The 14,765-nt window shown below is 64.7% G+C and overlaps 2 protein-coding genes across 9 annotated transcripts in view; both read left to right on the top strand.

Annotated features, from left to right (window-relative positions):
• The window catches only part of KMT2D (lysine methyltransferase 2D), a 28,985-nt gene extending 18,441 nt beyond the window's left edge, over positions 1-10,544 (top strand). For 5 of the 8 annotated variants that reach the window (XM_072919633.1, XM_072919630.1, XM_072919632.1 and 2 more), the window contains 15 exons: positions 149-3,247; positions 3,329-3,472; positions 3,545-3,709; positions 3,795-4,117; positions 4,213-4,388; positions 4,761-4,909; positions 5,004-5,139; positions 5,220-5,356; positions 5,707-6,877; positions 7,115-7,251; positions 7,377-7,507; positions 7,601-7,886; positions 8,251-8,324; positions 8,426-8,534; positions 8,646-10,544. In XM_072919633.1, coding sequence (XP_072775734.1) covers positions 149-3,247; positions 3,329-3,472; positions 3,545-3,709; positions 3,795-4,117; positions 4,213-4,388; positions 4,761-4,909; positions 5,004-5,139; positions 5,220-5,356; positions 5,707-6,877; positions 7,115-7,251; positions 7,377-7,507; positions 7,601-7,886; positions 8,251-8,324; positions 8,426-8,534; positions 8,646-8,738 — 6,330 coding nt within the window. In that variant the 3' untranslated portion in view covers positions 8,739-10,544. The remainder of the gene's footprint in view (positions 1-148; positions 3,248-3,328; positions 3,473-3,544; positions 3,710-3,794; positions 4,118-4,212; positions 4,389-4,760; positions 4,910-5,003; positions 5,140-5,219; positions 5,357-5,706; positions 6,878-7,114; positions 7,252-7,376; positions 7,508-7,600; positions 7,887-8,250; positions 8,325-8,425; positions 8,535-8,645) is intronic. The other 3 variants (XM_072919635.1, XM_041711597.2, XM_072919634.1) reach the window with 2 other exon arrangements.
• Positions 10,545-11,357: 813 nt separating this feature from the next.
• On the top strand, positions 11,358-14,727 carry PRKAG1 (protein kinase AMP-activated non-catalytic subunit gamma 1). The gene is made up of 12 exons (XM_030259491.4): positions 11,358-11,515; positions 11,606-11,690; positions 12,175-12,278; positions 12,353-12,434; positions 12,510-12,568; positions 12,659-12,704; positions 12,803-12,857; positions 12,943-13,069; positions 13,512-13,677; positions 13,786-13,823; positions 13,924-14,070; positions 14,160-14,727. Exons 1-12 carry the CDS (start codon positions 11,510-11,512, stop codon positions 14,256-14,258), a joined length of 1,014 nt encoding a protein of 337 aa, XP_030115351.1. The 5' UTR covers positions 11,358-11,509; the 3' UTR covers positions 14,259-14,727.
• The last annotated feature ends 38 nt before the right edge of the window (positions 14,728-14,765 follow it).

The raw sequence follows: 14,765 nt of genomic DNA, 5'->3' as shown, positions 1-14,765 counted from the left end.
CACTAAAGCTGTGCCATTCCTGCTGCTGATGCTCCACCATCCCTAGTGCTAAGCCTGTATTGTTTCCCTGTCCCTGGCACTAATGCCATGCCATTCCTGGCACTGAACCCTGCCATTCCTGGCACTGACACCCCGCCGTCCCCGTCAGGTGCGGAAGCAGCAGAAGGAACACACCAACCTCATGGCTGAGTACCGCAACAAGCAGCAGCAGCACCAGCACCAGGCCTCAGCCGTGATGGCCCTGAGCCCCTCGCAGAGCCCTCGCCTCATGTCCAAGCTCCCGGGACAGCTCCTCTCGGCACACGGCGTGCAGCAGCCCGGGGGAGCCCTGGTGGGAGCGCAGGGCCTCGGGCAGCAGCCGGGGCAGCCGGGGGGGCTGCGCCTGCCCCAGGGCGGTGTGTCCATGGCCGTGCAGCAGGGCCTGTCCTTCATGGGGCAGCAGCCCGTAGGGAACGCCCCAGGACCCGGCTCCTCTGGCACCTTCTTCAGCGGGAACCCTGCGCTGCGCGGGCTGGCCGCTGACAGCCGCCTGATGCAGGAGCGGCAGCTCCAGAGGATGCAGCTGGCACAGAAACTGCAGCAGCAGAACATGCTGGGACAGGTGTCGCTGCAGCAGCAGCCGGGCGTGATGGGACAGACGGCAATGCAACAGCCAGGTGTGATGGGACAGGTGTCGCTGCAGCAGCCGGGTGTGATGGGACAGGCAGCCATGCAGCAGCAGGGCGTGATGGGACAAACGTCAATGCAGCAGCCGGGTGTGATGGGACAGGCAACCATGCAGCAATCAGGTGTGATGGGACAGGCAGCCATGCAGCAATCAGGTGTGATGGGACAGACGTCACTGCAGCCATCAGGTGTCATGGCACAAGCATCGATGCAGCAACAGGGCGTGATGGGTCAAACCTCCATGCAGCAGCCTGGTGTGATGGGACAGGCATCGCTGCAGCAGCCAGGTGTGATGGCACAGGCGTCCATGCAGCAGCCAGGTGTGATGGGACAGACGTCGATGCAGCAACAGGGTGTGATGGGTCAGGCGTCCATGCAACAGCCAGGTTTGATAGGACAGAGCTCGATGCAGCCACAGAGCATCATGGCACAGACGTCCATGCAGCAATCAGGTGTGATGGGACAAGCTTCAATGCAACAGGCAGGTGTGCTGGCCCAGACATCGCTGCAGCAGCCAGGCATGATGGGCCAGGCATCCATGCAGCAGGCAGGTGTGCTGGGCCAGGCCCCAGTGCAGCCGACAGCCGTGCCGGGGCAGCCTGGCCTGCTGGGGCAGCAGCAGCAGCAGCAGCCCCCAGCCCCACAGCCCGGCGCAGGGGCTCAGGCCATGGTGCCGAAGCAGCCGGGGCTGTTGGGCAGCCAGCAGAGCCTCCTCGTGCAGCAGCTCTCACCCCAGCAGCAGCCAGGCGTGCTGGGCCACGGGCCAGGGCTGCAGCACCAGCCTGTGCTGGGCCACCCCCCACCCCAGCGCCAGGTCGTCCTGGCCCCCCACCAGCAGCGGGTGCTGGGCTCGCCCCAGCTGACGCCGCAGACTCCGGGGATGCTGAGCCACCGGCTCGTGCTATCCCAGCAGCTGGGACAGTCTCGGCCACTCTTGGCTCCACAGCAGCAGCAGAACTCAGCGGCTGCCCAGCCAGGTCTCCTGGGGCTGGGCCAGGGGCAGCCCTCCATCCAGCACTTTCCGCAGCACGGGGCAGGGGGCCAGGCCCCCTCTGTGCTGCACCTGAGTCAGGGAATGCAGCCGGCCCCGGCGGTCCTGGCTGCCAAGGACCAGCCCGTGGGGATGGACAGCAGCGCCCTGCACGCCGAGGGCGGCGAGAGCGGGGGGCAGCTGCACGGGGAGCAGCAGGGAGCCCTCAACCCCCCGGGGCTGGGGGGCACGGAGGCCCCCAAGCACCAGGCTGAGCTAGGGCAGGGCCAGCAGCTCCTCTTGAGCTCCCCACAGCCGGCTGTCTTGCGGGCAGCCCCCGGGCAGCCAGGTGCCCTACTCGCCCCACCGCTGCAGAGCCCTGGGGCTGTCCACCCCGAGCTGTCCCAGCAGCATGGGGACACGGCCGGGGTGACAGAGCAACCGCTGGGCTGTGGGACGGGCCCAGCGCAGGCCATGGTGCCGGCACCGCGGCCCCCAGAGCAGCCAGGCAAGGGGGTGGCAGGGGCCCTGCCAGGGCAGCCACAGCCCCCACGGCTCCAGAGCCCCGTTCAGCACAAAGTAGGGCCAGCGGCGGGCACGGCCACTCTCCCCCCGGGTCTCCTGGGGCAGGTGCCGGGGCCGGTGATGGGCCAGATCCGGGCACAGCTCCAGGGTGTCCTGGCCAAGAACCCGCAGCTGCGGCATCTGACACCACAGCAGCAGCAGCAGCTCCAGGCCATCCTGGTGCAGCGGCACCAGCAGAGCCTGCTGCAGCAGAACCAGGCACTACGGACCCCCGGCCCCTTCCCCGGGCAGGCCCCGGACTACAGCTTGTCAGCTACCCGCCAGCCCCCTCGTCCCATGGGGCCGCTTTTCCAGCCCCGGGCAGATGCCCCAGCAGAGGCACAGAGCAGCTCTGCCGCTGAGCCGGGGCGGGCGCTGCCAGGGCAGCCTCCCCAGCAGCCCCTGGCTGAGCTGGTTCAGGCAGCTCTGGCTGCCCGTGGCCCCCAGCCCGGCCTCATACGCCTGCCCACGCCACCAGCCCCCTCGCCCCTGGGCTGTGCCCCCCAGCACCTGGCCAGCCCTGAGCAGAGCCCCCAAGAGCCAAAGAAGACGTCACCGGGAGTCCCGGCCTTGGCCCCCAGCCCTGCGGCACCCACGGAGCCGGCGCTGGCCCCGACACCGAGCGGGGCCCTCCCTGAGCCAGCACAGGGCCCCTGGGACCCTGAGGCACCTGGGGTGGACCCAGCTGACCCTGGTGAGAGCCGCGTCAACGGGGCAGTGCCAGAGGGGGCCCCCACGGCAGGCGAAGCCCCTCAGGTGTTGGTGAAGCAGGAGCCGAAGGAAGAGGTGACAGCAGTGGCACAGTCTGAGGTGGATGGAGACGAGACAGCAAAACCAGAGGCCAATGGGGACCCTGGGGACAGCCAAGCCAACAGCCTGCTGGCCCCGGGTGGGCGCTCTGAGGCTGGGCACCTGCTGCTGCAGAAACTACTGCGGGCCAAGAACGTGCAGCTCTCAGCTCAGAGCCCAGGCGAGCTCAATGGGCACGTGGAGAACCGGAGCACTGGGACAGAGCCACGGCCACAGTCACTGCTGCTGGGCCGGGAGGTGAGCAGCAGAGGCTGGGCTGGGGGTGCGATGGGTGAGAGGCTGTGCTGGCACTGCTCATGCCCCCTTTTTCCTCCTCAGGACCCCTCCATTGCCAGGAAGCCAGCACCCACCAAGCCTAAGCGGGTACAGAAAGGCAACGAGCGGATCCCGGCGTCCCGCAAGAAGCTGCGGAAGGATGAGGGGCTGCGTCCTGGTGAGGCCCTCATGAAGCAGCTGAAGCAGGTACGGCCGCGGGCTGAGGCGTGGCAGGGGGATTCCTTTGCCCCTGTCTCCCCCTCACCGCTCCGTCCCCAGGAGCTGTCGCTGCTGCCGCTGACGGAGCCGACCATCATGGCCAACTTCAGCCTCTTCGCGCCCTTCGGCAGCAGCCCTATCAACGGGAAGAGCCAGCTGCGGGGCGCCTTCGGCAGCGCTGTGCTCGACAGCGTCCCCGACTACTACTCCCAGCTGCTCACCAAGGTGAGAGGGGGGTTGTTCCCTGGTGTCCCCCTTGTCCGGGGGTCCTGGACCATCCTGTTGTTCTCACCCCACCGTCTCCCCCCAGAACAACCTCAGCAACCCACCCACGCCACCCTCCTCGCTGCCCCCCACACCCCCTCCCTCCGTGCAGCAGAAGATGGTGAATGGTGTCACAGCCCCTGAAGAGCTGGGGGAGCAGCCCAAGGATGCCGACCCAGCCCGTGAGCCCCACGGCCAGAAAGGTGAGCCTGGCTGGCACAGGGGAGGCACAGAATCTGTGCTGCCACCTGTCATTCCCCCCCGTGACACTCATGGCTTCTCTGCAGATGCACCAGCTGTGGAGGTGAAGAGCCTGGACCTGCTGGCAGCGCTGCCCACCCCTCCGCACAACCAGACCGAGGACGTCAGGTGAGACCCCCTCTGTGGTGACACCCCACAAGTGACATCAGCTCCTCCATGGGTGACACCAGGCCCTGTGGCCCCTGACACCTCCATCCCCACAGGATGGAGAGTGACGACGAGAGCGACTCCCCCGACAGCATCGTCCCTGCTTCATCCCCCGAGAGCGTCCTGGGCGAGGAGCTGCTCCGCTTCCCACTTCTCAGCGAGGCCAAGCCAGAGCTGGAGGAGCGTGTGCTGTCCCCCATCATCCCCATCATCCCCCGGGCCAGCATCCCAGGTGGGATGGGCTGGAGGGGTGTGTGGATCAGGGCAGGAGTGGTCTGTGGTCCATAAGGACTGGGCAAGAGGGAGTCTGTGGGATGTGCAGCACAGGGAGGGGATTTGGAGCCTGTGTGTCAGGTAAGAAGGGATATAGATGTGGCAGGACGGAGTTCTTGGTCTAGGAGGGGTTTAAGAGAGCCAGGGGAAGGGTCCTTGGGAAATGCAGGATGTGAGAGAAAGGGATTTGCAGGGTGGTGGATTCCCTGCGGGGATCTGGGGCAGCTGGGTGGGCTCATGGGTGGCTGTTGGTAGCGCTGGGTCTGCACAGTTCTGGCCCTGGCTCTGCCCCCTGCTCCCCACAGCTCTGACCTCCCTCTCCCCACACCAGTGTTCCCTGACACAAAACCCTACGAGGTCGCAGAGCCCTTTGGGACTCCCCCAGGGAAGGTGGGGGCTGCAGGCCCTGGAGCCCCATGGGACAAGGGCAAGAGCAGCGAGGTCTCTGTCATGCTGACAGTGTCTGCAGCAGCTGCCAAGGTGAGTGAGGGGATGGGGAGATTCAAGACCCTTGAGGTCCCAACACAGTGACACCTGTGGCACCCTGGACCCATCCTGCCTTCCTCTCACCTAGAACCTCAATGGGGTGATGGTGGCCATGGCCGAGCTGCTGAGCATGAAGATCCCCAGCTCCTACGAGGTGCTGTTCCCTGACGGCCCTGTGCGAGCTGCTGTGGTTGAGGCCAAGAAGGTGGAGACTGATATGGCCGGTGAGTGTTCACCTTGTCCCCGTGGCCCCCCATGTCCCCAGACTGGGACCCCCATGACGGATGGTCCATCCCTCTCCCAGGAATGCTCGGAGGGAAGGAGAAGGCGCTGGCTGGGAAGGTGCCGGACAGCAGCTCTGAGTGGCTGAAGCAGTTCGATGCGGTGCTGCCCGGGTACAGCCTCAAGGGCGAGCTGGACCTCCTGACGCTGCTCAGACAGGTCAGTGGCGTGCAGGGGTCCCTGCGGTGCTGGCAGACTGGGAGGGGGTTTTGGGGTACCCACAGGGCTGTGGCTGTGGGGGGTGCAGGAGCAGGGACTCTCTGGTAGAGGTGTGTGGTGGTCCCTGTGGGTCACCCCATGACTGCACAGCGTTTCCCGGGGGTCTGGGTCTCCCTGTGGGTTGGTGCTGGGTCTCCCAGAAAGGAGTCCAAGAGGTCCTTGCAGGACTGGGGGCATGTGGGACGCTGATGTCCCTGTGGGGCCAAGGACCCCTCCCTGCCATGTTCAAGGATGTTGGGGGGTCTTCATCCCTCCAACAATCTGACCCATGCCCCCTCCCCGCACCACAGGAGAGCCCTGCTCCTGAGAAGACCCTTCACCACTGCTACGTCAACAACGTCTCCAACCTGGACGTGCGGCAGCTCTCTGTCCTGCCCCAGGAGCCCTCGCCCCCGCTGTCCCCCTCCGTTCCCTCCCCATCCAGCCCCGCTGAGCCCACCAGGGTCCCTGACCCTGAGGCGTCCCACGAGGCAGCCCCAGCCCCATTGTCACCACTGCCACCGGTCCCCTCGCCAGCCCCCCAGGAGGACGGGGCCACAGCCGTCCACTCGCCGCCCCGTTTCAAGCCGCGATCTCGGCCTCTGGAGGACGGGGACGAGGCGAGGCCACGGCTGAAGAAGTGGAAGGGGGTGCGCTGGAAACGGCTGCGCTTCCTCGTCACCATCCAGAAAGGGGGAGCCAAGCGTGACGGCGACAAGGAGATCGCCGAGTTCATCGACAAGCTGGGAACCACGCTGCGCCCCGAGAAGGTGCCGCAGGACATGCGCAAGTGCTGCTTCTGTCATGAGGAGGGCGACGGGGCCACGGACGGGCCGGCCCGCCTGCTCAACCTTGACCTCGACCTCTGGGTTCACCTGAACTGCGCCCTGTGGTCCACGGAGGTGTATGAGACTCAGGGAGGGGCCCTGATCAACGTGGAGGTGGCCCTGCACCGTGGGCTGCTGACCAAGTGCTCCCTGTGCCAGAAAACCGGTGCCACCAACAGCTGCAACCGCATCCGCTGCCCCAGCGTGTACCACTTCGCCTGCGCCATCCGCGCCAAGTGCATGTTCTTCAAGGACAAGACCATGCTGTGTCCCCTGCACAAGCTGAAGGGGCCCTGCGAGCAGGAGCTCAGCAGCTTCACCGTGTTCCGCCGCGTCTACATCGAGCGGGACGAGGTGAAGCAGATCGCCAGCATCATCCAGCGTGGGGAGCGGCTCCACATGTTCCGCGTGGGCGGGTTGGTCTTCCACGCCATCGGGCAGCTGCTGCCACACCAGATGGCCGATTTCCACAGCGTCACAGCCCTCTACCCCGTGGGCTACGAGGCCACGCGCATCTACTGGAGCCTGCGGACCAACAACCGCCGCTGCTGCTACCGCTGCACCATCTGCGAGAACAACGGGCGCCCCGAGTTCGTCGTGCAGGTCATTGAGCAGGGCCTGGAGGATCTTGTCTTCTCCGACTCCTCGCCACAAGGTGAGGAGTTGGGATATGCCAGCGTCCAACCTTTGTCCCAGTGGCTGAGCCACACCACAACACACCAGAGGGTGGGGCATGGAAGGCGGCTTGAGGTTCCCCCTGGGCCCCCATCTTCAGCTCATGGCACTCAGAGCTCTGCTCCGGTGACAAGGTGGTGATTGGTCACTTGGACTCAATGATCTTGGAGGCCTTTCCCAGCCTAATTAATTCTGTGGTTCTCCCTTCCCTTGGCAGCTGTCTGGAACCGGATCATCGAGCCAGTAGCGATGATGAGGAAGGAGGCCGACATGCTGCGACTCTTCCCCGAGTACCTGAAGGGCGAGGAGCTCTTCGGCCTCACGGTGCACGCGGTGCTGCGCATCGCTGAGTCGGTGGGTGCCAGGGTGGGCATGTAGGTCTCTCCTCCATACTGGGGGTCCACCCAGCTGGGGAAGGGCCCAGTGGCTCTTCTGCTGCTGCCTCTTGACCCCCGGTCCTTCCACGTCTCCCTCCGCAGCTGCCGGGTGTCGAGAGCTGCCAGAACTACCTGTTCCGCTACGGGCGCCATCCTCTGATGGAGCTGCCCTTGATGATCAACCCCACCGGCTGCGCCCGCTCCGAGCCCAAGATCCTCACCCACTACAAGCGGTAAGTGGGGTCGGAATTCACCGGATCCACCAGGAGAGCTGGGGTCCCTGGGGATCTCTCAGAACTCTAACCCTTCTCCCCCTCCCCTGCAAGGCCCCACACCCTGAACAGCACAAGCATGTCCAAGGCCTACCAGAGCACGTTCACGGGCGAGACCAACACGCCCTACAGCAAGCAGTTTGTGCACTCCAAGTCCTCCCAGTACCGGCGCCTGAAGACGGAGTGGAAGAACAACGTGTACCTGGCACGGTCCCGCATCCAGGGGCTGGGGCTCTACGCGGCCAAGGACATCGAGAAGCACACGATGGTCATCGAGTACATCGGCACCATCATCCGCAACGAGGTGGCCAACAGGCGGGAGAAGATCTATGAGGAGCAGGTGAGGCTCTGCTGGGGTGCTGGGGGCTCGTGTGGGAGAGACTTGGGTGGGACGTTGTGGGCTCTGGTGGAACGTGGAGGGACTTTGAGAAGGAAACGGGGGAGTCAGATGAGAAGCTGGGGCCACGAGTGGGATGTGGGTGGCCTTGGGTGAGATGTTGAAGGCTCTGGCAAGACATGAGGGGACTCAGAATGTGGAGGGATATCAAGGGTTCTGGTGGGACATGGAGCGACTCAGGTGGGATGTGGAGGGACTCATATGGGATTTGAGGGTCTCCAGTGGGACATGGGATGGTGGACATCAGCTCGGGTGGGATACGGGGACCTCAGTGCACCCCTGAACCCCCTCTTCTCCTCTGTGGCAGAACCGCGGCATTTACATGTTCCGCATCAACAACGAGCACGTCATTGACGCCACGCTGACGGGGGGCCCGGCCAGGTGAGCACGGGGGGCTTTGGGGTGGTGGGATCCCCCCAGAGGGAGCCATGACGTCCGTCTGTCCTGCTCCCGGGTTGGGGCTGACCCTACTCGTGCCCCAGGTACATCAACCACTCGTGTGCCCCAAACTGTGTGGCCGAAGTCGTGACCTTCGACAAGGAGGACAAGATCATCATCATCTCCAGCCGGCGCATCCCCAAGGGGGAGGAGGTCAGTGAGGGACTGAGGGGGTGCTGAGGGGGTCCTGGGGGTCCCAGGGAGGGGGGCTGGAGGTGGCAGGACTGAGCTCTGTGCTTTGGGTGACTCCCCGCTCCCTCCCAGCTCACCTACGACTACCAGTTCGACTTCGAGGACGATCAGCACAAGATCCCCTGCCACTGTGGAGCTTGGAACTGCAGGAAGTGGATGAACTAACTGGGAAAAAGGGGCTGGGGGCTGCCACCCCCGCCTCAGAGACCTCGCCGAGCCCCCCAGGGCTGCAGGAGGTGCCAGGGGCGGCCGGGCACTGAGGGAGAGCAGCGGCCGCGGAGCTGCCGGCCCTGCCCGAGCGGGACGGACGGACAGATGAACTGGCAACTCAGGGTTTTCTTTGCTTCGTCCTGCGAGGAGAAAAAAGGAGTGGGGGGGCTCAGAAACGCCCCCTTCACCACCCCCTGCCTGCCTCCCTTGTGGGAGAGCTACAGGGGAGCAGCGCCAGGCCCAGCGCGGCCGGAGTGATTGTGCGGAGCCGGTCTGGATATAACGATTATGTTATTTTATTTTATTTTATTTTGGTTTCTTTTTTTTTTTTTTTTCCTTTTTTGTTTCTTTTTTTGTTTGTTTGTTTTTTTTGTTTTTTTTTTTAGAAACTAATGATATTTGCTCGCTAATTACCAAGGTAACACAGACTCCTTGAGCTCGACAATCCGGGCTCTGCCCCGCCGGCGTGGCGGCCAGAGCTCGCTCGGTTCCTTTGATCTCTTTTTGTTTGTGCGTGTGGACGAGACCCCGGAGCGGCAGCGGGATGCAGCCAAGACCCCGACAGACACAAGGAGCTTCTGCACCCAAACCTACCTCATTTTAAGTGTTAGATTTGTTTCTTTTTATTTGTTGTTGTTTTTAAATGTGAGCCCCCCTCCATCCCAACCTGCCCCCCACCCCCCCTAAGCGGGGGGGGGTCTTTCCCTCTCCCTTGGGCTCCAGAGGATGTGGCTTCCCCGTGTCCCCCTCCTCATATGTGGCCCTTCATCAGGACGCCTTGAAGGGGGGACACAGGGACACCCCCTCCTTGTCCCCCCCCTCAGGAGGTCCCAGCCGTGTGCCAAGGTGTGAGGTGGGCATGGGGGGAGGGCGAGGGGCAAGACCCACTCCCTCAGCTCTGGTGGGGGGCTGGAGGGGCTGGGTGGGGACCCCTCCTTCCCACATGTGCCCCCCATGGCTGGAGGGGCCAGGTGGAGCCCCCCCTGCTCACCCTTGGCCCTCACAGCTGGGGCTGCACTGGGGGGAAGGTTATTTATCTATTTATACCTTATATTGTATATACTAGACGGGGCTGGGGGGGGGGCTCTTTGTGCTCTGCTGGGCTGAGATTTGGGGTGCAGGGGGAAAAAGTTTGGGGGGGTTTTTTTTAAACCCAGTCTCCGAGGTGAGGGTGGGGAAGGGGTGGGGGTCTCTCTGGAACCTCCTGCCAGGCAGGGGCGGCCTCGGAGAGCGAAGCAGCGAGTGGGCATTAACACCCCCGGACCCCCACCCCGTGCCGGCTGCGGCCCCCCCGGGGTCCCCACCCGCCCCTCCCCACTCCGGGGGAGGACCCCGGGGGGCGCCGGGATCTCTGAACGCACAAACACGGCGCGGGGAAGGGAGGAAGGGCGACAGGGACCCTCCTGCTCCTGGAAGTGTGGGGGGGTCTGGCGGGGGTGGTGCCCCCTCCCCGCCCCGGTGCAGTGGGGGCCGGGGCCGATCTTGAAAAGCTGCTTCCGCAAACTCGTCAAAGCTGCAAAAAGAAAAAAACAAAACAAAAAAAAAGGTTTAAGGTTAAAAAATCTTTAAAAAAAAGAAAATTAAAAAAGAAAAAAAAATGGAGGAAAAGCGCGAGTGGGGGGGGATGAGAAAGTTTTAACAGAAAATATACGAGAAATTTAACTTTCAGAGCTGTACATAGGCCGGGGCGTGTAGAAATCCCGTTTTTACCAATACCGGAACCACTGGATGTTATTTTAAATAAAGCGCGTGAGAAGCCGAGGCTGCTGATCCCTCCTTGGGTCGCTCGGGGTGGGGGTCTGGGGGGCACAGCGGTGACAACGGGCTCCTTGCTGTCCCCACGTGTCCTCCCAGCGAAGGTCTCTGACCCCCCCCAGGCCGTGTCCCCCTCCCCCCAAAACCAGTGACCCTCCCCTGGGCCACCCCGAGCTGGCAACTGGCAACCCAGGGTTTTCTTTGTGGATATCCCGGATTTAGGGGTGTCCCGGAGTTAGGGGTGTCCTGGAGCCCCTGAGCTGGGTGCCAAGGGATTTGGGGTGCCCCATGACTGGGGATGTCCCGGATTTAGGGATGTCCCGGAGCCCCGAGCTGGGTGTGGCAGGATTTGGGGTGCCCCATGAGTGGGATGTCCCGGAGCCCCGAGCTGGGTGTCCCTGCATTGGGAGTGAAACGGGACTTGGGGCATCGGAGGCTTTGCGGTGTCCCGGGGACCCCCATGTTTGTCACAACCCCCCCTCCGTTCCCGGGGGCTCCATGTCCGTGTCCCCCGGGTCATCCCCAGGTGTGCCCCGCCGTGTCCCCAAACCCGCCACACGTGGGAGACCTCCCCCCCAAAAAAAACCTTCCCCGTGACCCGGCGGGAGGGGAAGGGCTCCCGGCGGCCGGGACCGGGAACGGAACCGGGACCGGAGCCGGAGTGGTTCCGAGAACCGGGTGGAGGCGGGACCGAGAACGGGGCCGAAGCGGGACCGGGAACCGGGCGGAAACTGGGGCAGGAACCGGGCGGAAGCTGGGCACGAACGGGGACAGGAACCGGGCGGAAGCGGGACAGGAACCAGGCGGAAGCGGGACAGGAACCGGGCGGAAGTGGGGCACAAACCGGGACGGGAACCGGGCGGAAGCGGGGCCGGAAGCCGCGAGGAAGCGGGAGCAGGAACCGGGACAGGAACCGGGCGGAAGCGGGAGCAGGAACCGGGGCAGCGGCGCCTCGGGACGGAGCGGGACCCATGGAGGTTGTGGGAGGGACACCGGGGCCGGGGGGGACACGGGGGGTCGGCAACCGGGACCGCGGCCACGTCTGACCCGACCCCGTCTGTCCGCAGGATCCCGGCCCCGAGCCTGACCGCGGCCCCGGCCCGGGCCCGGCCGCCGAGAGCCCGGCGGAGCTGAGCCCCCCGGGGCTGGAAGGTGATTCCGAGGGAGGCCGGGGGGTCCCGGCAGGCGGGGGGGTCCCGGCGCGGGAGGTGACGCGGTCGTTTGGGTGTCCCAAGGGCTGCAGCTGCTGGGGGGTTCTGTCCCGGAGTCTGGGGTATCCGGAGCCGGGTGTGGCAGGATCGGGGTGCCCCATGAGTGGGATATCCCGGAGTTAGGGGTGTCCCGGAGTTAGGGGTGTCCCAGAGTTAGGGGTGTCCCGGAGTTAGGGGTGTCCCAGAGTTAGGGGTGCCCCGGAGTTAGGGGTGCCCCGGAGCCCCAAGCTGTGTGTCCCAGAATTGGGAGTGAAACGGGACTTGGGGCATTGGAGGTTTGCGGTGTCCCGGGATTTGGGGTATCCCGGGTACTGGTGTGTCACGGGATTGGGGGTGTCTGGGATTGGGGGTGTCCTGGGAATGGGGATGTCCCGGGTTTTGGGGTACTCCAGGTTTTGGGGTGCCCCCTCACGCTGCCACCCCAGGGGACACTCACCGCGGTGCCTACACCGCCTTCATGAAATCCCATCGCTGCTACGACCTGATCCCCACCAGCTCCAAACTGGTCGTCTTCGACACATCCCTGCAGGTGTGCCAGGGCCGGGGGGACACTTTTGGGGCCGGGGAGGCACTTTTGGGGCTCCCTGACCCCCGTGCCTGCAGGTGAAGAAGGCGTTCTTCGCGCTGGTCACCAACGGTGTCCGGGCAGCCCCGCTCTGGGACAGCAAAAAGCAAAGTTTTGTAGGTGAGTGAGTGGTCCAGGGGGCTCTGGGGGCTGAGGGGGGCTGGCAGGACTCTCCTCACCCTGCCTGCCCCCCAGGAATGCTGACCATCACCGACTTCATCAACATCCTGCACCGCTACTACAAATCCCCCATGGTGAGGGCCGGGGTCTGGCGGGGGCTCAGGTCAGGCTCTGCCTGCCCCAGCTGGCCCTGGGTGGGTGATCTGGGTTTCTCCTCCTCACAGGTGCAGATCTATGAGCTGGAGGAACATAAAATAGAGACGTGGAGAGGTGAGGGGGTTCACTGCTGGCTGCCTCCCGCCTTTCCCGGCGTGCCCGGAGCCCCCCAGTGCTGTGCCCCATCCCCTCACCCACCCCTCTCCCCACAGAGGTTTATCTGCAAGACTCCTTCAAGCCACTGGTCTGCATTTCCCCCAATGCCAGGTACCCCGGGGGGCAGGGAGAGGGGCACAGCTGGGGTTGGCACTCCCAGGAACACCCCAAATCCCCCCTCCCTTCCCCCCCACAGCCTGTTTGACGCCGTCTCCTCCCTGATCCGGAACAAGATCCATCGCCTGCCTGTCATCGACCCCGACTCAGGGAACACGCTCTACATCCTCACCCACAAACGCATCCTCAAGTTCCTCAAGCTCTTTGTGAGTCTCTGCCCCTTGCTGATGGTGGGGGCCAGACCAGGACCCTCAGCCCGGGCTGTGCCAGGTCCTTGAGCCTTGTGCTACCCTGGGACTCCCAGTCCAGGCTGTACAAAGTGCCAGGTCCCTGTGCCAGGGGCTGCCCTGAGACCCCCATCTCAGGCCGAGCCAAAAGCTGCCCCAGAACCCTTGGCTGCTCCAGGGGTCACTGAAACCCCCATCCTGGCTTGTGCAGGTCCTGCACACCGTCTCCCACCAGCTCTGGGTGGGCACAGCTCTGGTTCCTCACCGCACACCGCAGTGCCAGAGGACCCCCAGGACTCGGCGTGGAGCCTCCCACCACCCCTGACTGGGGGTCCCACAGCCCCGCCTGCTCTGCACCCCAACTCTTTGTGCTTTCACCCCCAGGCCTGGGCTCAGCGCTGTCCCCTCACTGTCCCCGCAGATCGCAGAGGTGCCCAAGCCTGAGTTCATGGCGCGGACGTTGGAGGAGCTGCGGATCGGCACCTACAGCAACATCGCCGTGGTTGGCACCAGCACCCCCATCTACGTGGCCCTGGGCATCTTCGTGCAGCACCGCGTCTCCGCGCTGCCCGTGGTCGATGACTCGGGTAAGGACGTCCTGTCCTCGCTTTGGCTGTCCCCAAGTGGCCTCTTTGGGGGCCGTGTCCCCTCCCGAGCGCCGGGGGCTTGGCTGAGCTGCTCCCCTCCCTCCCCAGGGCGCGTGGTGGACATCTACTCCAAATTTGATGTTATTGTGAGTACTGCTGGGGGAAAATCCCAGGCTGGGGGGACACTGTGGGGTGGTGGGGGTGTCCTAACCCCAGCTGTGTCCCCAATGCTTGTCCCTGCCCCAGAACCTGGCAGCTGAAAAGACCTACAACAACCTGGACGTGACGGTGACGCGGGCGCTGCAGCACCGCTCCCACTATTTCGAGGGTGTCCTCAAGTGTTACAAGCACGAGACGCTGGAAACCATCATCAACCGCCTGGTCGAGGCCGAGGTAACTGTCCCGGGGTGCTGGGGGGTCGTGGGGGGGTTGGCTGGGGTCCCTGCACCCCCTCAGCCCCTCTTTGTGTTCCCCCTCCCCAGGTCCACCGGCTGGTGGTGGTGGATGAGAGTGATGTGGTTAAAGGGATCGTCTCCCTCTCGGACATCCTGCAAGCCCTGGTCCTCCCACAGGGCCCCTGAGGCAGTGAGGGAGGGGGGTTCAGTCCTCCCAGGCCCCCCCCACTCTCTTCTCCTGTAACACTGTGCACCCCCGGGCTGCTGGGGACACCCAGGGAATGCCCCCGCTCACCAGCAGCATCAGCAATAACCCCCAGCCCTGGGGCAGCCCCTGCTGCCCTTCCGTGGGTGGGGACAGCCCCCCCATGCCGTGCCCAGCACCCCAAAGCCGTGAGGGTGATTGGGGGCAGCCCTCAAACCCTGTGGGGTGCCAGGCCGGGGTCACCCATAGCCATGCCAGGGCTGTTCCTGTGTGGTCTCTCGTCCCTGTCACCCTGCACCCTCTCCCTGGGTTTGGTGAAACTCAGCTCCACCCGGCCTGGGGACCCCCCCACGCCCACGGGGGTCTCCCCCCAGGTTCCCCCGGCTGTGCCCACACCGCCACTGCTTCGTGTGTGAGGAGAAACCACAAATAAACACAGACCTGGCACCAGCCTGGCTCCGTGCAGGGCACGGGGAGCAGTGCCCAGG

The sequence above is a fragment of the Taeniopygia guttata genome, chromosome 29 (assembly GCF_048771995.1).
Source record: "Taeniopygia guttata chromosome 29, bTaeGut7.mat, whole genome shotgun sequence".
Lineage (NCBI taxonomy): Eukaryota > Metazoa > Chordata > Aves > Passeriformes > Estrildidae > Taeniopygia > Taeniopygia guttata.
This window is presented reverse-complemented; position numbering and strand designations above follow the sequence as displayed.